The 22,532-nt window shown below is 42.8% G+C and overlaps 1 protein-coding gene across 5 annotated transcripts in view; it reads right to left on the bottom strand.

Annotated features, from left to right (window-relative positions):
• The window catches only part of vps13d (vacuolar protein sorting 13 homolog D), a 223,510-nt gene that overhangs the window by 75,741 nt on the left and 125,237 nt on the right, over positions 1 to 22,532 (bottom strand). For 3 of the 5 annotated variants that reach the window (XM_083919727.1, XM_083919728.1, XM_083919730.1), the window contains exons 34-47: positions 19,106 to 19,280; positions 18,774 to 18,848; positions 18,126 to 18,326; positions 17,084 to 17,173; positions 16,536 to 16,676; positions 16,305 to 16,430; positions 11,077 to 11,182; positions 9,456 to 9,608; positions 8,367 to 8,502; positions 8,233 to 8,280; positions 991 to 1,141; positions 653 to 869; positions 322 to 569; positions 42 to 233 (exon numbers count right to left, since the gene is read on the bottom strand). In XM_083919727.1, the coding sequence (XP_083775853.1) occupies positions 42 to 233; positions 322 to 569; positions 653 to 869; positions 991 to 1,141; positions 8,233 to 8,280; positions 8,367 to 8,502; positions 9,456 to 9,608; positions 11,077 to 11,182; positions 16,305 to 16,430; positions 16,536 to 16,676; positions 17,084 to 17,173; positions 18,126 to 18,326; positions 18,774 to 18,848; positions 19,106 to 19,280 (2,059 nt within the window). The remainder of the gene's footprint in view (positions 1 to 41; positions 234 to 321; positions 570 to 652; positions 870 to 990; positions 1,142 to 8,232; positions 8,281 to 8,366; positions 8,503 to 9,455; positions 9,609 to 11,076; positions 11,183 to 16,304; positions 16,431 to 16,535; positions 16,677 to 17,083; positions 17,174 to 18,125; positions 18,327 to 18,773; positions 18,849 to 19,105; positions 19,281 to 22,532) is intronic. The other 2 variants (XM_083919729.1, XM_083919731.1) reach the window with 1 other exon arrangement.

The following is a 22,532-nucleotide window of genomic DNA, read 5'->3' as shown; positions in this document are numbered from 1 at the left end:
TAATGAACAACTGTAGCTCCTAACAACAAGCAGAACATTACCAGTTTTGTTGATAAGCCAGTAGGGGGCAGAAATCAGGATCTTCAGTGCCCCCTGCGCTCTCTGGATGATGCGAATGGTGAGGCAAAGCAGATATTTGTTGGTGTCATACAGCCTCATGCGTACCACATAGTTCTGGGTCCCAGGTGGAATCAGCAGCTCTTTGCACACAGGGAAGTTCTCCAGCAGGACTCCTGAAGGACAACCATGAACACCAGGAGTGAGAACAAGAACTGTGTTAAGGAAGTAGACACCACTCAGTGAGTTTTGGAAAGTCCTGACCTAGCTCCATGTTTTGCGAGGTGTCAGTCGCGTGTAGCACAGCCTCTTTTCCCGGCTTCAGTGACCCTTTGATGGAAGTTCCTTTGATGTAGTAGTTGAGGTCACAGGGCAACAGGTTGGCCAGCACCATGGTGGGCAGCAGGTAGATGGTGTGGCCTGGCTGTCGATAGATCTGCTTTGTACTGCTAGAAACTCTCTTGGCAGGCTGCTGCTCTGGGTAGTTCTCCTTTTTGATGACCACACAAAACCTGCAAGATGCACATAAAGTAGGGGAATGCTACCAGATAAGAGGAAGACAAGAACCAACAACAAATTGTCTAACTGTATTTACCTAAAGTTACGCTTGAGGCTGTCGTCAAAGTCTGCCGACTGACACTCCCTCTTATTGCTGCTGATCTCCCCAGGGCGCTCCACACTGGTCCAGTGGATGGGAACCTTGCAGAAGAACAAGCCCAGGCCTTTGGGCCGAGCCTGCAGCCGCCAAGACGTCAGGTGGAGCGGGACTGCCAAGGCCTGGCCAGGAAAGATAGGAGGTAACACCACTGGTTCTGTCAACACAGCAACATAACAAAGTTTAAATTAAAATTTCACCACGTACTTGACTTAACTTAATAATTTTTAAGACCCTGCGAACACCCTACTGAGTAAACAATTCAAATGGAGCCTTACTGTCAGGAGCAGAGGGGCTGTCTAGTCTGACCTCCATAGGAACATCCAGCCGGTTCTTAACAATAAGGGCAGAGCGGACAGTGATGACCTTCCTGGCACTGCCCTCCATTGTGATGGAGAAGACCACTCTGACTGGAGGCAGGGCTGAGAACTGAGGGAGCAAAGGGATTTACAAACTAAACAAATCACCATTAGGCTGCCATGAACTTCTAAGGAAATTCCACAAGGCTTATATTTGAATTATTGTTATTATATAATTAGACAATTAGACAGTCTTTTATTTCCTAAGTTTCTGCTTCATTAGCACTGCCATCACAAGTTAGTAAGAAGCCTCACTGTTTTCTGATCTGATCCTGTTTAAATTTGCTGTACAATAACATGCCCTTCATGTGTACCTGAAATATCATACGTTCAGTAGAATGTACATTTCCACACAACTAATTCCATCAGTACAACAACATAGGCATGTCATACTCATTTCTTGGCTGTTTAAACTCCTCCAACAATATACATATATTTTTAAATGTTCGTTGTCATTGCTGCTGTCATAGTCCTCCCTTTCTTGCACAGAAAATTAATTAGTTAATATTTTGATAATTGAAGTTCCAGCTTCTCAAATGTGAATGTTTACTTGTCCTATATGGCATCAAACTACATACTGTATATTTACTGTAGGTTTCAGATTGTTGGTTGGAAAAAACAGCTACTTTGATGGTGATGCCTGGCATTCTAATGAACAGCAACTTAACCACTCTGAAAAAAATGATGTATTATACTGGGCCTATAGTTGATGCTCGCCACTATCTGGAAAATGGCTTTTTTTTTGAAAATGTATGGCATATACAGTGGAGATCAAAATTATAGAACACGTTATAAATACTTGATTTATTCTGAAATACTGTTATTCTTTATTGTTCATAATTTGAGCAAAATTAGAGAACACTTGTAGATACCTCCCAGTTCTTGCTGTTAATCTGACACCTATAATAATTTACTTAATTATTGGACACACCCCATTTATTTGCAGCTCTCCTGGTTACTTTGCAAGATGGCAAGCCGCTCTAAGGTGACTGAAACCCTGTGACAGCACGTTGTCCAGATAAAGGCTAAAGGGATGACCTCTCAGCCATCAGAGAGAGGTTGGGCATTCAGTCTGTGATTTCAAGAATATTGAAACTTTACGAGGACACAGATTCATTTAAGTCCCTCAAAAAGGCCGGTCGTCCACATAAAACAAGTGCACGAGAGAACAGGATTATGTGAAGTCTCTCAATGGGGAATCGGTTCAACACTGCAGCTGGAGTTGCTCGCCAGTTCAATGCTAAACAGGGCAAGGATCTATCTCGGCATAGTGTCAGTACATTTACATACAGTTTAAAAACCTGATTATAATTGGGTTAAGGGCATACCCCGGTTTCTTAAACACCATGTTAACAGCATACCCCGGGTAAAATTGGAGTTCTCATACCACGGTTTACAGACTTAGACAACTCCTTTGACCCAGAAATACAATAAACTAGGAAGCAACAACGCTGAAAACAATATAAAGAAAACAATAGAGCGTTACCCTTAAACCGAGGGAGGTCTTCGCAACGGCAAGTAACATCACTACCAGGAAGACCCGTTTCGCTCGTAATTCTGACCCAAAGTTTTCCATTTGTGTTTTTGACAAAGATGAACCAGAAAAAAAAGCTGTATTCAGTCCAGCTGTATGTTGGCGGGGCGCCACCTACTGTGCTGGAGGTTGAGCTAGCCCGTCATTTTCCCATTCAACCCCCTTGCATGTATACTGTGTTTCCAGGGTTGTGGCACATCAGGAGTTTCACATACTGCTCATCCAGCGCGTCTGTTTCTTCAGTTCTTAACCAGCTGGGGAGGGGTAGAGGTGAGAAAAGCTCCTTTCTTCTTCTCCTACTCCTTCAGCTTCGTAGCAATACCAACCAGCTGGTGAATAGGAGAAATGGTTTCCTGCCTCCTCTCGTAATTCTTATTTTGAAATGAATTTCTTCAATGCAATTTCTTGTAATTCAACAAGGAATTTTATAAATCCAACAGTCAGCTTGCAGTTATCCGAGGTTCTCCTTATTTTTTGGTGTCACAGGTTTTACTATTCCTTTAATGGCCGCAAAATATATACAAATTTGTCCCGATAATAGTGTGGCTATTACTACTATGTACATTGCCCCTAACGTTAATGTACCCGAGTCAATAGTAGTTGGCCTTCTCTTCTTTATTCCAATTCCCTTAAGGCCATTTTCAGGTTACTGCCGTATTTTTTCGTTTTCTCTGACCAAATATCAATGAACAAACACTAAAGATCTGAAATCTAATCAACCAACTTTGTTTTACTATCTGCATAAAACAATGTTTTTTGCAAGCATCAGGTTTGGTGATTAAAGGTTTAGGGTGATTAAACCTCCATAGAAAGGGGATAGATGTGTATGTTTCTCTAAGTATCTAAGAGCCAGTGTGGGAAAGATGAAGTGAATGAGGGAGTCAGACAGAGAGGAGCTGGAAACACTGGAAAAACACAAGCAGTTAATTTTGACTGGTTAGGAGTTAGAGAGTTGACTCAAACTTAACAGAAACTCAACATTGGCAGTCTTTAAGTAGTCGTAATCTTCTGTATGTTTATGGGCAGGCAAAGCAGCCTATGTCATATTATTATTTTCATAAAGTAAAAGGCGCATCGGTCTCCTGCTGTAACATCCCTACCTCTTTCACCCAAGTGAGGGAGTGGTAGCAAGGACAGTGGTGTTTAGATCAGAGCTGACATTAGCTAACATCGATGTACATTTGCAAATTAATCAGACAATGCACAGGCAGTTTAGTGATGTGCACTCTAGAACGGGTTTGAGTAGGCTATAACAACAATAACAACAACAAGATGCTAAAAACACAACCAAGCAAGCTAGCTGCAGGCTAGCAGTCAGATGGAGTCATATGACAGCTGTGGATAATATTGTGACCCGTTTCACAAAGACAAGAACAACAAATCTAATCGTTTCTAAAAATCAATCTTCACGTTAACTTGAAAGCTCAAATTTTTTTTTGCAGAAATCAGAAAATATTGCATTAAGTCCAAGCTCAACATAGAAAGCTAAAAAGATCCAAACTTTTCAACACTTGTTCTTCTGTTGATCTCTAGACTGCAGAAGTTATGCGGAATAATCAACCGACTGTTGTCAAACAATGACCAAATTAGCAGAAAAGATCGTACCAATGATGTAAACAAAACAGCCTCTTCATTTTAGCACGCTCACATTCATTATTAAGCGACACTTGCTGAGCCGCAGTGTTAAGCTTTTCATGATTAAAGTTTATAAGTTGATTAATACACAATGTAACGTTCTTTATGGTGGTAGGTTATACATACAGTGTTATTCTCGCTACGCCTCAGGCAAAAAACAAAAGAATACTTCCAACACCGAAACTTTAAGAACAGACGAAAATGCGTCAGAGAGACTGAGAACTTCAATCCCTGTATTACATGGTGCAGAAGGAGGTTCACATAAACTTTTGCCCTGCCATGCAGCTGTAGAGGAGAGGCCCAACTCCTGCTGCAGAAAATATCCACTAAGTACTCCATAAGATTTGAGAAACCTTGTTTCTAGCAGCCTCTGTGGCGATAAGATGTAACTGCAGGTGGGCCTGTTCTTTTAGAGCCCTCCAACTAGTCATGTTCACGGTCAGTATGTGTGTTGACTATTTTTTTTTCTCTTTTGTAAACTCTATTACAGTAGTACAGTAACGCATTCACCTCTCTACTTCCAGTCTGTTCCTTAAATTTTCCCCTTTTAAACCCATACACACACACATGCTCCTATTACACGTCTGTCCTTACTACAAGCCTGACTCACTAGTTTGACTTTCAGATTTCTGATTAAAAGTGCCCTGCGATAGACTAGCGTCCTGTCCAGGGCGTACCCCGCCTCGAGCCCGATGTCAGCTGGGATCGGCTCCAGACCCTCCTCGACTCCGACAGGGACAAGCGGTTGAAGATGAATGAATGATGAATGATCGAAAGTGAACGCGGAAAAACTGTGGTGACAATCTGGGCTGACAGACCCATAAACATATATCATACATCAACTGTGGGGGGACGTGTCTAAAGAGCCGCCATCATGGAATAGGTCTAGCTGAGGCAGTGCTGCATCAACATACGAACGAAAGGGATACTCCTAAATCTCTAAGTAGGGTTATTCACTGAATTTGGGACCAATTACAAACGTATTGATTTCTTAAAACCGTCACAGATGTAGCTATGATACAGGGTGTTTGGATATTTAAAAAATGCTGGTTTAACAACCCAAATACAAATTCCACTTAATGTTATTTGCAGAGGAGCTTCTGACGGAAGGCATAGAGACAACAGATCTTATGGCTACAATAAAAAAAAAGAAAATGATAGGGATATAATTATAATAATAACAATGATAACATAATATTAATATAATAATAGTAATAGCAACAATAATAATATGATGATAATAATAGCAATATTAATAAAAATAATATAATAATAATAAATAAATAAAAAATCATGTCCCGGCATGGGAAGGACGCGGCGGGCCTGCATGTTTACATGTATACCTGTATGTCTATGGATACACTGTAGGAGCAAGGGGCCCTGGTCAAAGATGGTTGTCAGCAGCGTCGCAAACATGGCGGCTTACTTACATCTAGCCCGGGAACGTCGGCACAGACACGTTAATTGTAATACCCAGCAATAAAGACAAAAGGGCTTTCATTAGTTGGTCAATCACCATTGATTTAACTCACTTTAAGATAAATATTAACTCAAAAGGCAATTACATAGATGGAAATCAAAAAGTAAACTATAATAGGAAAGTAAAACTTTAACTGACTTCTTTATACACTTTGGTTACAGTCTTTTGGGCCTGTGTGTGTGTAAAATGAAAAAAAAGAGTAAAAATTGAATTTCCCCATTGCGGGACAAATAAAGGAATTCTTCTTCTTCTTCTTTCCCCAGTCTATGGCACTATTGGAAACATAATGGGCCTCATTTATCAATCTTGCGTGAAAATGGGCGCAGATCTGAGCGCAGAATTGGTCGTAGGAAAGGACCCACGTGATTTATGAAACATTCGTATCGGACCAATCTCAGTGTACGAATGAGCGGGCCTTGATAAATGCGGCGGCTGAATTCGATCGTCATTTACATGTTACGCCTTTAAATATTCCTGGTTCGGGGGCGTCGCCCACTGAGGTCAAACATGGAGAGACGAAACACTGGTAAGAAAAGAAACTTTTCCGACACAGAGATCGGCATCCTGACATCCGAGATGGAGCAAAATAAAGATGTGCTTTTTGGCAGTCTTAAGAGTGGAATAAAAGGGGCGCATAAAAACGCTGTATAGAAAAGAATAATGGAGGCAGTCAACCCGAAGCAGCGCTCCACTGAGACCCGTTTGCGCACTGTTGCACAGGTGTTGTGCCGTATTCATCACCCCTGCCGTGAAATGCACCCCCTCGCATTATAGGTGATATTCTGGATCAGAAGGCTGTTGTTTCGACCTATAAGAGTAGCTTATATACAGGTAACCTAATTAAAAGCACACACTTTTGAACATATGAATTGCAAGAAAAGCTAGGATTATATTTAGGAAACGCTAAGTCAAATACATTCAACTTGCTCAAAAGATCCATTTAATTGATTTTGTATTTATGGCTGCAATATATTTCCACAGAACATACAAAAAGGTGTTGTTTTGTGTTCTCTATCATCCAAGTTTGTGATTTTAAACTCTTTAAAATAGTTTAAAGACTGTAAGTAACCAATGTTCTGACCGTTGTGGGTTACCTGTATATAAACTACTTCTATAGTTCGAAACAACAGCCTTCTGATCCAGAATATCACCTATAATGCGAGGGGGTGCATTTCACGGCAGGGGTGCTGAATACGGCACAACACCGGCGCTCTTGCTCTGTAGCGGGGTTTGCCAGCGGGGTTATTAGGTATCACGTTAGAGGATACCTTTGTCACCTAGAAGAACCATATCAAGATGTAAATCATCTGATACCTTGTTTGATTTAATCCAATTTATCGAGGGTAGCCACTAACCGAGGAGATGACTTTGGCTCTGCAGTGCTCTTTCCTTTGCATTCATTCATGTTCAACTGCTTGTCCCTGTCGGGGTTGCGGGGGGCTGGAGCCGAGCTGTTTTGAAATATAAAAGAATCGCGTGTGTCCCCCCCTGGCCACCGGGCACACGTTTAAAAGCGATAGCTTGGCATCACAAATCACCTGAACTTTTATCGAGTGTTAGTTTTTGCGATGATGAATGAGTAATCATTCATGGATGGTGCCTTCAGACGCACATGAGTAAGAAGTTTAAGAATCCGTTTTGATCTGTTCTTAATATGTGACTGATTATGCTTAATGACAGCTGAGGTTTGTTAATTATTTTTAGCCAGATTTTGCTGTGCTGCACCGCAAATACACAGGCTGAAATTTGCGTACACGATCGCTGACCAGACATGAGATGTGATCGTAGCTCCCGCTCACGTCCAAATTGATAAATGCCGGAGTTTGCCAGTAAATGGTCGTACGCACATTTTTCTGACGTACTTTTGTTTGATAAATGAGGGCCATTGTTTCTCATCAGACCCAAATAAATTGAACTCACTCTCGTCACTGAAGTGCACTCTGGACCAGTTCTCCTCTGTCCACACAATATTCAGTTACCTTAGAGCAGCTTACCATCTTGCAAAGAAACCAGGAGAGCTGCCAGATAAATAGGGTGTGTCCAACAATGAAGTCAATTGTCACCAGGTTCCAGATTAACACAAATAACTGGGAGCTATATGAAAGTGTTCTCTAAGTTTGCTCACTGATTTTTTTTTTTGCGCCTTGGTTATTTTAAAAAATCATGCTAGTACAGAAGTGGTATAGAAACAGCGGATATTCACTTAAAATTCTGAAAAATAACAGAATAAATCTGGTAAAGGTTTCTAAACTGTGGAGGTGATTATGACGTGGATAACAAGTTCTCTTAACTACTAACTTTTCACAGATTTAGGGGCTTTTAGTTCTAAAATGCTATGCAGGAGTCCTTAAATTAGGACGGACAGAAATAGTTACTCCTATATCAGTAAGTAAGGAGCTTAAGATGTTATTGAGATTACGGGCCCTGTGTAGAATGAGCATCACATCTGCGCTTGTGGCAATAAACTCTATTATAAATGCTCATTGATTTAGAAAAGACTTGGCAGACTTACATAAACATGTGGGTGGATGATGTTGGTTCTGCTAATAGGACTGCCAACCTGTGGAAGAGTAAAGGTTTCACATCTAGGCAGATTTGTCAGAAATCCTTATAAACATGAACTTTGAGTTTTTGACTTTTCCTCACAGTATTTGAAGAGTTGTTTCTGTCTGGAGCTGCATAACGGAAGAAAACGCCCACTTTGTCTACAGACACTGGCTTGACTTGCTCCCATCCACACACCCGGACCAGCAGCTGATGCAGTTTCAACTCATGAGTGTGTCTGCAGCAGAGGAGGCAGCAAGGGATTAATGATACATTGTCATAATCTTTGAAATAATGAACAATCATATCACCAATGTAAATGTACATGTTTAATGGTAATCTAGCAAAAAAGTTGGCTCAGCAGGCAGCTTATTTTTGGCAGCATTAGGCAAAAACTTCAATCATAACCCTGGGGATAATGTAAATGAAGTGATGTGAGAGATTGTCAGACCTCTGTATCTCTCCTAGGCTTGCTTTTTAGCCTACAAAGAATCTATCCCGTGACAGTAGTCTTAGCCTCCTGCAAACCGTAGCCAAAGGCTTACGGCTGCTGCTAATACAAGATCAGGTCCATGTTGCTACGTTAGAGTCCCAAATCATACTATTCCACCTCAAACGCCTTCACATACCTACACGTTTGCAAAGAGTGACAGTAAATTCCCTTCTATAATTTTTACAATTGCAATCACGATCGGGACCGTTGAAATGAGTGATGTGAAAGCATACTGATACAGGTGAACACAAGTTAATTATCCATTTCAGTCACCCTGGCCGTCTAATGAACTCATTCAGCACTGTTCAGTATTGCCTAAATATAAATACTATTAACTATTGCTCATGTGTTTAAAAAAAAACGATTTTGGCAAGTTGCCAATTGACTCGGGCAGGGACTGTCGGCGCGTATATGAAGTGTGTGTGCATCAGATGTGTTTGTCCCGTGTTTGTCTGGTGGCAGATGAGACCTGTTTGGACTCAACAATCACCTTTTTCTACGTTTCCTGCCTACTGAGCCTTTAAGTTAGTGTGTAAAATTGGCAAAACAGGATGTTGGCACCTCTCCAAATCCCTGCAATCAAGCTGATTTCTGACATTTTAAAGCATAACAGAAAGGGTAAAAGCAGACAAATAAAAGTCAAGTCTGACAAAACCTTATATCACTGAGTGACAGTGTGTAAATTACTCATGCTGTACCGGTGGCGGAGTTTTTCGCGGGCTTCAAACTCGAAGGGAATCTCTTCCCCGGGTAGCACCTCTCTCCACTGGCTGACATTATGAGTGTCATCAGTTCCTGGACCGTGGACATCTGAGATGGAGTCTGCGCTACTACTGTGAGACAGTGCCACCCTGTGGGAACATAGATTAGCCTTTTCTGAGATTGTTTTCTATCCAAAGTGTTTGTCTGCTGGGGAGAGAACCTTCTATTTTATATATCTTTATAACAGAAATAGTTAAGTGTTATGGGGTATATCAAACAAAAACAACATATTCTAAGAGCTTTGTAAGTAGAAAAAGTGACAATGGAGGGCATTGTTCAAATAGTTTGCCCTCCAGTATTCCAAATTTTCTACAAATAAAAATAGGTGTCATTGTCATTTATTCTCCAAAAATTACTGTAACAATAATATTTTTGCTCCAGGTCACCTCATTTAACTTGTAATTATCGAAATCCAAACAAATGAATAAATAAATAACAATTCAGTACATTTTTTTCTAATCAGCCTGTGAATGTTCTCATTTGTCCAGGTCATCGCTATCCCCAAAGCATTTTCCCATCAAAAGCAACTGGACTGGTTATTTGGCAGGAAGACGTTTCACCTCTCATCCAAGAGGCTTCCTCAGTTTATGTACGCAACTGAACAGGCTGGGACTGGACCAACTAACTAGTGTAGAGATCCAGGTATTTAACCTTTCGCAAGGCCTATGATGTCACTGGAACCCTTTGTGCTCCAAGTGCCAATGACCGTCGTTGGAGTGACAGTCTTTGGTGGGAAGTAGGTTTTGACTTCATTAATACTCTATTGAATCTTAACAACAGTGGTGTCTAAGACCTCCTCCTCTGTTTAGCGATGGTTTCTCTACTTTTGCATAGAAGGCTTCTTTTACTCCTCTTTCAAACCATCTGTCCTCTTTGTCCAGGATGTGGACATTGTTGTCATCAAAGGAGTGGGTTTTCTCCTTGAGATGTAAATGGACAGCAGAGTCCAGGCCTGAAGAGTTAGCTCTCCTGGTTGGGCCATGCGTTTATGCAGTGGTTGTTTTGTTGTTCCAATGTAGAAAGTTGCGTAAATTAACTGATGAAGCCTCTTGGATAAGAGGTGAAACGTCTTCCTAGACAAATAACCAATTCCAGTTGCTTTTGACTGAAATTGCTTTCGGGATTTGTATCTAATGTAAGTGTTAATTTCTCACATTTTGGTTAACAAAGTTAGGAAAGTAATGTTTGAGTCCAGCCTGAAACCTTTAGTCTCTTCCACATGGTGAGGTGTACAGTCTATTAATTCAACAACAGGATCAGATCTGTATCAAGTATCGATCGACATGCAGAGCCCAGACATCAGTTTCAAGACTGAAAAAGTTGGATCGATGCATCCCTAAACAGGAATCTCAGTCTGGTAGACACATTCACAATCATGGGGAAGACTGCTGACTTGACACCTGTGCACTGTGTTACCAAGCCATCTAGTGTTCTGTCTGAGCCTAATGCACAGGATGGCTTTTTTCAAAATGACAAATGCACCTGGCTTCCTGATTGGCTCAGGTCAGTTCACCTTCAGTGAGAATCCTGGTATAATCCTTATAAGGCTACACCTACCTCGTGGGGGTTGTAGTCAGAGTAGCAAACCACATGGTACATCCTGTGTGGTTGCGCAGAGCATATGGCACAAATGGCTGCCTCCTCTTGGACAGCTTGAGATCTGCTGGAAACAAAAATGAAAACCAATCCAAAGATAAGTGTGCTTGGCCTTTACTAACTTTAGTACTATATGGTCATGCTTGCTTTCTTCTCGGGCTGTGAGACCTAAAAAGCATACAAGGCACAGGTGCCCTCGAGTTCTTTCCTTTAAAGGGGCACTCTTTTACTTAAAGGGCTCTTCAACCACAGGAACTTTTCCAAAAGACTAGGAAGCTTATTTTAACCGCAGGGACTAGGTTCTAAATTAAGTTCTGACATTTTACTAAAAGGAACTTCAACCTCTTTGCTGCATTCATAAAGAGAGAGAGAAGAGAGAGAGAGACAGAGAGCGAGAGAGAGACAGAAAGAGAGAGAGTTCCACTGCTGTTACGTTCTAAAGCACAACATATTTACCATCAAACACATCAAACAGGTGACTTAGTGTGGAGACAGGCATTCTAAGTCTCATTTTCCTTCTCATGTATTTAATCCAACATGCAGCAGCATATTGTGAAGCAGTAAATGCGGTCGCAGTGGAACAAAACCTATGAGTTATTTAAGTGTTAAATAATGGGCGGGCACACACTGAACAGGGTGCTCAGTGTGTTTACTACAGGGAACAGAGGCTGCCCTCGTCTCATCATGTTGCTTTTTTTCTACGTCAGCAAACTAATTTGTCTGATCTTCATGTGTTTGTGTTTTGTTGAAAAAAAATTCAATTTCCCCGTTGCGGGATAAATAAAGTAATTCTTCTTCTTCTTCTTCTTTTAACACAGACAATATGCTGAATGAACCAAATAGTTCTTATTGGGTTTTTTTTTCCAGGGACTACAAGTCTTTGAGGATCGAGGGGTAGTAGTTATTTAGCCCTCCAGATGGCCCCCCAAATGTAGCAGGGTTAACATAACATACATGTTTTTGGTGGTGGGGGGAAACTGTTCCTGGAGGAAACCCACCCGTACATGGGAATAACATTCAAACTCTAACCAGAAAGGCCCTGCAGAACTGGGAATGGAACCCAGGGCTTCTTCCCGAGGCCACAGTGACCAAAAGTGTTTGCTTTGCAAACTGTAGCAGTGTAACCTGAGCTTTGTATAAACACCAATTTACAGTTATTTCTATGTCCCATGTAGGAGGCCTTGGGGAAGACCCAGGACTAGGTGGAGAGATTAGATCTCCACACTGGCCTGGGTTACGCCTCAGGATCCCCCAGTTAGAGCTGGTTAATGTGACCCTAGAAAGGGAAGGTTGGGGTCCCCTGCTAAAGCTGCTGCCCCCGTGACCCCACCCCGGATAAGCGGTTGAAGATGAGATGAGATGAGATGAGATGTATGAAACATGAAAATTAATTGAGTAGCATATTTTCTGTATATCCTCGATCATCTGATATTAGTGTAGGGCAGAAATTTATATGGGCAGGACTACAGTGAAAAAGCTGATGCTTGAACATGCTTGCTTTTTCGCTATTGCCTATAGATATGGCTTGTTCTTAGTGCTGCCCCCGACAAAGGATTTTCTTCACCTGCAAATTATTTTAGGTTCTAATTCTGAATGTGTCAGAAAAAATCAGCAACAAGACTGTCGTAACATGGGCAGGTAGCTAGGCTAGGCTAGGCTAACGTTACTTACATGTTAAGGTGGTAGGTCATGTTCGTCGTGGATGAGTGATAGTATTTCTTCTTCTTTCTTTTTGGGGGTTATACACATTTCAAAGTGATTCCATATTTTAGACGTCTCTCCCGACATGATTGGCTATTAATTATTAACTGTCTAACCGCGATCCACAGCCAAAGGACCTGCCATGTTAAAAAAAACTAAACCAACACTGACAGTGAGTGAATGTCACGACTTCCTGTATCTAGCCCTTCAACAAAAAAGCCCTACAGCCTTTAAGGCCCAATACTAGCCGTAGGTCACATAGATTTCAACTTAATTTTGACAAGGGCTCCAAATGTCTGTTTTTTCCTGCGACCAATGGACCAATGAAATTTTGGTCTGCTAAGGATTTTTTGGTTGACCAGTGCTTGGTGGACTATTGCCCTCTGTGGTGCATCTGGGTGTGAGGAGTCTTCTGCTGAAGGTGCTCCTCTGCTGGGCCTGTGCGTCGTAGAGAGGATGGGAGACATTGTCCAGGATAGACCGGAGCCTGGACTCATTCTGTATGTGGCTGGGGTATCAGAAAAACTCAGGGGGGTCTTCAACAAACACTGCATCCCTGTGTATTTCAAACCCAGTAACACACTCAGACAGAGACTAGTACATCGCAAGGACAGAACACCACACACCCACAAAAGCAATCTGGTTCATGCTGTCCAATGCAACGAGGAATGCAAAGATCTTTACATTGGAACAACAAAACAACCACTGCATAAACGCATGGCCCAACACAGGAGAGCTAACTCCTCAGGCCTGGACTCTGCTGTCCACTTACATCTCAAGGAGAAAGTCCACTCATTTGATGACAACAATGTCCACATCCTGGACAGAGAGGACAGATGGTTTGAAAGAGGACTAAAAGAAGCCATCCATGCAAAAGTAGAGAAATCATCACTAAACAGAGGAGGAGGTCGGACACACCACTTATCTTCAATTTACAATGCTGCCCTTTCATCCCTTCCCAGGAGATTCAACAATCTAACCTCAAAGAACAACTGTTTACAAATGGCCTCCTGTGACTCCGACTGTCGTTAAGACTTAATAAAGCACTAACAAAGTCGAAACCTACTTCCCAAAGACTGTCACTCCAACGACGGTCATTGGCACATGGAGCACAAAGGGTTCCAGTGACATTATCGGCCTTGTGAACGGTGTAGGTGCAACCGGCACCCCAAAGATGATTGTTAATTTCTGGATTAACGTGAACTTTCAGTTTGATTATGAGAAGGCCTCAGCCTGCTGAAACAAAGGCCTGCAATACAACCTTCTCCCCCACAGGTCACACCCAAATGTGAATTGTCCAAGGGACCCCCAAACTGTTAGTTCATTGGCTGACCGGTGATGGCATCATCAGTGTCTATAAAAGTGTAGGACACCCCTTCCTCTCTCTCTCTTGGATTCCTCTTCTCTTCGAATCTCCACACTCAACTCGATGCGCTCCTGCTGGATCCAGTGACCAGCTGCTCGTTGTCCCTAGGCCCTGAACCTACCAACTCAATTGAGCAGAACAAAGAGCAATCTGAGTCCTCTTTTGTCTAAGAGCAACAGCCACACACACACTCACTTGCTTATAGCTTTACTTAGTTTATTGTGTTTTGGTTGTTGCATTTATTAATTTGTTAATAAATGTTTGTGTTTACCATATGTATGTTTATTTAATATTACACAAAGATGAATGAGCCAGCCTCTACTAAGAAAATAACTTTTAAATTGCTTTGGGGATTGTAGAGAGACTGTACATTGCCCATAACAACAGAGGGGAGACACAGCTTAAATCTTTTCCTCTCCATAAGCTCGTCCCCTTTCGACCCTCCTCTTTTGCCCCAACATTGCTTCCTACCTCTGCGTCCCCGGTGTGTTTTTCTCCAAAATTCGGGTGGAATATCAGTTGGTCTGGCCGCTATGCCAGGCATTGATAAAAACAGCACAAAAGGAAACAAAAAAAACTAGCGAAAGTAACCTCATAGAAGAACTTCATAGAAGTTAGAATGAAGAAACAGAATGAACAAAAGAAAATTAAAGTTAAGAAAGTAAAAAAAAAAAAGCAAACTCAAAGACCGGAGCAGTTACAGGTAGCATGCAACTTTCGCGCATGCACACTTATATGCAATCATATTGCAACATTCCAGGGACTCCTAAAAAAACAGTCAACTAATACAACTTATAAATTGACAAGGGCCTAATATGCTGCAAACAACTGGGAGTCAATGACTGGACTGTTGCTGTTACAGGGCTCTAGACCGCGACCAAATATGAGTGTGCGATTAAACAGCAACAGAGTGACAGATAAGACAGGAACGATATGTAAGCACTGTAAGAAGATAGTGCCATCAGCACCATAACACTAACACATGAGCCCCGCAGCTTCTTTAACATCAGGCCACAAGTTATAATCACAGTGTCGCCACCTGACAAACCCGAAGCCTCCGTTTGTGATGCGCTGGGACAGGCGGTCTCTGCCATCTGTCTCCAGCTCCAGAGCCAAGTGACTGCAGAAATTTACTAAACCAAAATAGTTTTCATTTCAGCTCTATGGGAAGAAATCAACAGTGTTTTACTGATTAATTGCCTATATTTCTCCGCCCAGCGCAGCCAGTGAGGTAGCAGGGGAGCTATTTAGCATACGCCATTTATGGAAGATAGTGGGATGGCATGAGGCAGAGATCATCCCTGCACAATTCACCACAGGTGGGAATTTATCAATATTTATAAAGGAAAGATTGCGTGCAAATGTGCGCCACAAAGTTTCATAAATCTCAGGGTTTCTTTGCGCAACACATTCATGGTTTTGTTCAAACGCAATGTTTTGGGAAGGATTCTACACACGTTTTATAAATGAGGCCCCGGGTGACACACAGACTGAGCTGATCAGTCATTGTAGATACGGCTCATACCGTGTCGGTTTACCTTCTATGTTGCATCTTCAAAAGTGCACAATAAAAATGTGACACTGAATTTGAAACAGCACATTGTAATTTCTGCATCTATTATTGATTTACCGTGTGTCCCTAACGTTTCTGGTTGCGCTCCTAAAATTTTCAGTTGGGGGCTACAGTGTCCTGGTGAAAAAAAAAATGTCTGGAGCCCTGATTACAGGCCGTCTAAGCCTCAGTATACGTAACAGTCACCTGGCTATTCCAGGGATGTCTTAATGAAATTCTAAGTCAACTAACAATGATAATTTTGTCGACTAATTCATTAGTTGATTTAATGTAGAGATTTCTAAAACTTAGAGTTTGCCCACAAAGAATCTTGTAAATGCTTTAAATCTTGTGTTTAACAGAGATGTGTTTACCAAAAATGATTAATAAGTCAAGTAAGAACAAAACATCCAATCAGCTAATCAACTAAGTGGGGTGGCCCTAGCCTTTTTATCTGTTCTTCATTTTGATTTTTCATAATAAATTAACATTTGTTGTCCATTGTTTCACTGAAGAAGTACTTCACTACCCAGTGATTAATTTGTGGTACTGTGTGTAGATGGAACTCACTTTGTACAAAGTTGGGTGGGGAAACTGAGGAGCCCCTCCAGGGCAGGGGGGGTGAAGACTGGGGGGTCTGTTCCTCCTCGTTACAGTAGTCAGCTATCCAGGAGCTCTTGGTGGTGTTGTATTGTTCTAGAAGGACCAGATAATTACTAACGACCTGACAGAACAGTGTTCAGCCATATGAGCAGCCTGTGCAAAGAATGTCCAGATAAGCATTTTCTAGCCTTTACTCACCCAGCAGGACAGAAGTGATGTTGATGTCTAGTCTCTGCTTGGCTCGAATCCCCATCTTGAAACGTGGAGGGTGGAGACGGCCGGCAGCCTGCTGCTGCCAGGACAGGAAGCACGGCCAGGGCTCGATGAAGGGCTCCCAACCTGGCGCGCACACGCGCACACACACACACACACACACACACACACACACACACACACACACACACACACACACACACACACACACACACACACACACACACACACACACACACACACACACACACACACACACACACACACACACACACACACACACACACACACACACACACACACACACACACACACACACACACACACACCATTACCACCCTGCAACTTTAAACTGAGATGTGCACCATTCATAAAAAGCAATTTACCTCAGTTCCATTGCAGTTTGCTTGGAATTCTAATTAATCTGTTAAGGTTTTGATAGGTCTGGACAGGCAGGGAGCTGAATTCCATTGATGGTTGTGTACAGTGTGTACAATATATTATTGAAACATCACACAGGTAAATGGTATTACCTGACAACTCTCTGTTGTAGTAGTCTCCTGACAGAGTGAAGCTGGCATTACCTTCCTGAGTGGAACCTATGCGCTGCAGCACATAGAGCCCTGCAATAACAAACAGCCTGCAGATCACAATCATGCTGAGATACAAGACGTTCACCCTCAACTTCCTGTATGCACAATTATTTTTTTAGTAAATTATTTTATTCATTTTTTGGTGAAGTACTGTTACAATAACAATAAACAACAGCCACATTAGTGAACATTAGAAGAAAGATTAAATTATAAGAATGATTAAATTATAAAAGCAATGTTTGCTTAGCACCAAACACTAAGCAAGATGAAATGTGGCACTTGAGGTGCTTACAGCCTACAGGACACCACATTAGCTGATTTTAGCTTAGAAATAGAGTCTGCTAACCTCAAAGTAACAACTGGCACTGTTCATGGGCATGCTTTAAAGCATTCCCATGAGTCTTTATATTTGATTCTTCTTCTCTACGTTTTTTCAGTTACATATTACTTCTGCATTCTATCACTTTCAAAAAACATTCAAATATTAAAATGTTCATCTCTGAGCACATTTCTGCTTCAATTTAACTTTTTTCTACATTTCATACTTTTTTAAATATGAAGCATTTTATATATTATTTCATACTTTTCACTATGATTTCACTATAGCTTTATTTCACTTTTCTCTAATATTTTTTTTCACATTTTACTTTGACTTTTTTCCACGTTTCCAATTTTCCCTATGACTTTATTTACTTTCAGCTTCTTCTTACATATTCAAGCCAGCATTGCAGTGTATCTTCAGCATTTAAGCATTCCCAATCATTTGCTGTAGGAACTGCATTTTCTAATTGTAATTAATTGTACAGCATTACACCAACATGAAGCAACCCAATAATGTTCAGTTTTGGCTTTAGAGTTTTCTGAACATTATACAGGGAACCTTTAATCTGGCATCATAATTCCAATACTTGTTGTCAGAAAAACAAATTTCTTCATCATAGATTTAATTATGCAGTTGTAGCTGATGTAAATTAGGACTTACTGGAGAAAGTGAGCTCAGCCAGTGGTATGTCACAGTCCAGGCAGTCATCAATGAAACAGATGCAGACACTCTCCGCCTTCACCTCCACCCCAGACAGAGGGGCTGAATGGCTGCTGGAGCCAGAGTCAGCCCTGGCTCTGGCATGACCCACAATGTTCTCAGCGTTCTCCAGCAGCCACGTGGCAGCCTGGTCCAGCTGGCCTGCAGGATGCATTATTCCGTCTTTACAATAGGTACGTTTCCATTAGGGGTCAAATACCCCAAATGAGGCAGGTCTATCTCACCGAACCGGCCCTAATTTGCATGTGAGTCACTCCTGACCTGCGGCTCTTTGCCACACACACACACACACGCACGCACGCACGCACGCACGCACGCACGCACGCACGCACGCACGCACGCACGCACGCACACACAGCGCTATTCCCCTGTATCACCCGACGATTTAGAGTGATGCATCACCTCCAGAGTCTCAGGTATGGTAAATGGTCCCACAGGTGAGAGGTTGCACCCTGTAATTTTCCAAGCTTCCACATTTTACCCCGGTGGAAACTCACTTTTTAGATTTTTATTAATTAATGGTGAAAAGACTCAAAGTCTACTGTCAGGTTAGCAGGTGTGGAGAACAGTGTACAAGGTCTCACTTACCTTTACAGTGGATCAGGGCTCTTTTGCAGTCCTCTTTCCTGAAGCCAAGGTCTTGTAAACGGGTCAGCTGGCCCTCTGTGGAGTTAAAACACATTTATGAACAGCTTTTTATGAAAACAGTAATAAGCAGTTCAATAACAGGTTGACATCACTGTAACTAATCAGCCGCCTTATCAAATTTTAAATAAAATGACATGAATTCATCTGGTTGTAGGCGTTCTTAACCTTGTTTTACTTGTACAATGACAGAAAAAATATTCTATTCTCCACGAACAATTCAAGATGTATCCCGACTACAAATGTTGATGAACGGTGACAAAAACCTCACATACCTATGATGGCCTCAGTCTTCTGCCTGAAGCGGTCTTTTAGTGTAGCTGCAGGCTCAGTGCTGGTATCAGAGTCAGGGGGCAGTGAAGAGTTTGCAGTAGGGATGGACTTGGCGATTGCCAAGAAGAGCTGAATGTCATTGTAGGACAGACGGATGTCCAGAGTAGGAAAATGAATCTGCCAGTGAATCACAAGCACAATTAAAGGGGAAATCCATCCAGCTCACATGTCAAAATCATTTCACTACTAATGGCGAGTGCTAGGCATCCTGTTAATAATAATAATTCTGAGAAAATTACTTGAGTGGCATGCCTGTCACAGCTTGGTTTTGGAGACTACACATTTATAAGATAAAGCCTGTGTTACAAACTAGAGGGGTGGAGTTTGAAACAAGCAGGGAGAGTCTAATGAAAGACACTTTCAAACTGCATTATGGGAAATGTAGGAGCCAGTGTTTTTGGAGTTCGACCCATACTAGAGCTGTTGCACAGATTTTGACCATTCATCCTATTATACTCTTTTAAAGGTTCATACATGTATTTTGTGTTTCTACTATATGTTTACATGCGTTAATGTTCTGCTGCAGGTGTTGCGCTGGCGCTGTAGGAGACGGCTGCCTCTCCAATAGCTCTCTGGTTTTTAGCTCTTTTACCCTATTTTGACCTCTTTCTTTGTTTACTCTTCTTGCGAAGAGATTGTGTGTTTTATATATATATATATATATATATATATATATATATATATATATATATCCTATGGATATTTCTAACTTTAAAATGCAACAAAGAGACAGTTTTTTCAATTACTCAAGAGAGGCACTGCTGTCTCTACGCACAAAGGGACGAGCGGGGATACGACACCCCGTCTCGGCGGAGCTGAGGAGGAGACCCAGGGGCTGCAAGGCTGGGGCGAAGCTAAAGGCCGAGCGAGCGGAGAATCAGAGGTGCTACAAGCCATTGATTCCCTCCGTAATCATGGGGAATGTGAACTCGCTGCTGAACAAAATAAGCGAGCTTTCCGCGCTGAACAACCAGTGGACCTAACTTTAGAGCAGCTTGTTCATCTTAACAAAGACATGGCTAAACCACCTTGCACTGGATGCTAAGGTGGACCTGCCGGGATTCACTGCCGCGAGAGCCGACCGTGACACAGAAGCGAGCGGAAAAAGCAAAGGTGCGGGGACTCATCATGTATGTGTACAACCGCTGGTGTAACCGAGGACATATCTCTAAAGAAAGACTCATGTTGCCGGGACCTTAAGCTGCTGTTAGCCTACGGCTATATTATCTGCAGAGGGAGTTCAGTCACGTGACCACCGTCTGTGTTTACATCCATCCAAGAGCGGAAACAGCCACTGCCTGTGACAAGATCCACTCAGTCACTGCAAGGCTGCAGACACAGTACCCTGAGGCATTAATGATCTCTGGGGACTTTAATCATGCAACTTTGGATTCTACTTTGGCTGTTTTTCACCAGGTTGTAGACAGGACAATTGATCTCCTGTATGCTAATGTATGGGATGCATAAAGAGCGACTCCCCTCCCCCCACTGGGGAAGTCTGATCACAACCTGGTTCACCTACAGCCACTGTATACCCCCCTGGTCCAAAAACAGCCCTGAGTGACTGTTACAACACCAGTCTGGGATGTGCTGATCAACCCGCACGGTGAGGGGATGACACATTGTCTGACGGAGTACCTGAACTTCTGTGCAGACCCCAATAACAAGCCATGGGTAACGCAGGAAGTTAAGGCTGTCCTCAACAAGAGGAAGACTGCCTTCAGGAGCAGGGACAGGGAGGCCCTGGAGGCAACACAGCAGGAGGTGAAACACTGTGTGAGGTGTAATGGTAAATTTGAATATTCCTTTTTCCTTGAGAAGCCTTTCAGAAAGGCAGAACAGAAGGCTTTCCCCCCAAGATATCAGATCTCTTTTTCTTTGCTACCCATTTGTGTATTTTAATGTCTAGACCTTGTAATGTCATTTCAAGTTTCGAGGACAGTCAACCGCTCACTGTCACATGATGTATTAAACCCTTTTGTATTCTGAACTGTGTTGATCAGACCTGTTAATTATACTACAGGATGTCTGGGCTGATCAACCCCACAGCAGACAAAGGATGTAATACACATTCAGGGGGTGGGCTTTCTCTCAGGTATAAATGTTCAAGGTTTCTTTATGCTCACTGTCTTTCCTCATTCGAGCCGCTCGCATGTCGATTGACCTTTTCTTTGCAAAGAAAATAAACTTTGTCGGCCGGCAAGAATTCGTTATTTCATTCTTCACCAAGAGCAGAAAATTTCCACGACAGAGGGAAGCTAAGGACAGCTACAGGAGAAAGGTGGATCAGAAGCTGAGGGAGAACAACATGAGGGAGGTCTGGGAAGGTGTGAGGACCATCGCAGATCACAACACAAAGACCAGAGCCACAGGGGGGACAATGAAGAGGACGAACAAGCTGAATGACTTCTTTAACCAGCCCTTGTCCCCCCCCCCTCAACCCTCACTGCAGCCCACCTGTCCTTCTTTCCTCTACACCCCCCCCCCCCCCCCCCCCGACACCACAACAACACCCCTCTCCTCCTCCACCTCAACAAAATCCCCGCATCACATCACCACAGACAAGGTCAGAGGAGAGCTGAGGAAGCTCCAGCCCAGGAAAGCAGCAGGCCCGGGTAAATTGTGTCCGAGACTACTGAAGATCTGCGTAGAACTGGGGGAACCACTACAACAGATCTTCAACCTTAGCCTGAAGCTATGGGAGTGTGCCTATTCTCTGGAAGACAGACATCCTGCATCGTTCTGGGTCCAAAGAAGAACAGGCCGGTGGCACTCACTTTACAAACGTTGGAGTGGCTCTTCCTAAGCCTCCTCAGACCCCAGGTAGAACACGCCCAGGACCGCCTGCAGTTTGCGTACCAGCCAGATGTTGCTGCGGAAGATGCCATCCTTTACATGCTGCACCGAGTCCACTCCCATTTGGGTAAGGGAAGCGGCACAGCGAGGATTCTCTTCTTTGACTACTCCAGTGCCTTTAATACCATCCAGCCCCCTTTACTTCAGGACAAACTGAACAGGATGAAGGACACCACGTCTGACACTGTGGTCAGCAGCACTGGACCCCCTCAGGGCACAGTGCTTGCCCCTCTTCTCTTCACCCTGTACACCTCGGACTTCCGCTACAACTCGGAGCTTCCAGCCTTTTACAGCCATCATTTGATGTAAAAGGGTCGACAGAGAGGAGGAGTATCGGAGTCTGGTGGGGGACTTTGCTCACTGGTGCCAGCTCAACACCCTAAGACGAAGGAGCTGGTCATTGATTTTGGGAGGTCCAGACCAAGACCACAACCAGTCCTGCTAGAGGGAGCTGAGGTGTAGGCGGTGGACTCATACAAATACCTCGGGCTGTGGCTGGAAAATAAACTAGAC

The sequence above is a fragment of the Echiichthys vipera genome, assembly GCF_963691815.1.
Source record: "Echiichthys vipera genome assembly, chromosome: 9".
NCBI lineage: Eukaryota > Metazoa > Chordata > Actinopteri > Perciformes > Trachinidae > Echiichthys > Echiichthys vipera.
Note: the sequence above shows the minus strand (reverse complement) of the source record. Positions and strands in the feature narration are given on the sequence as shown.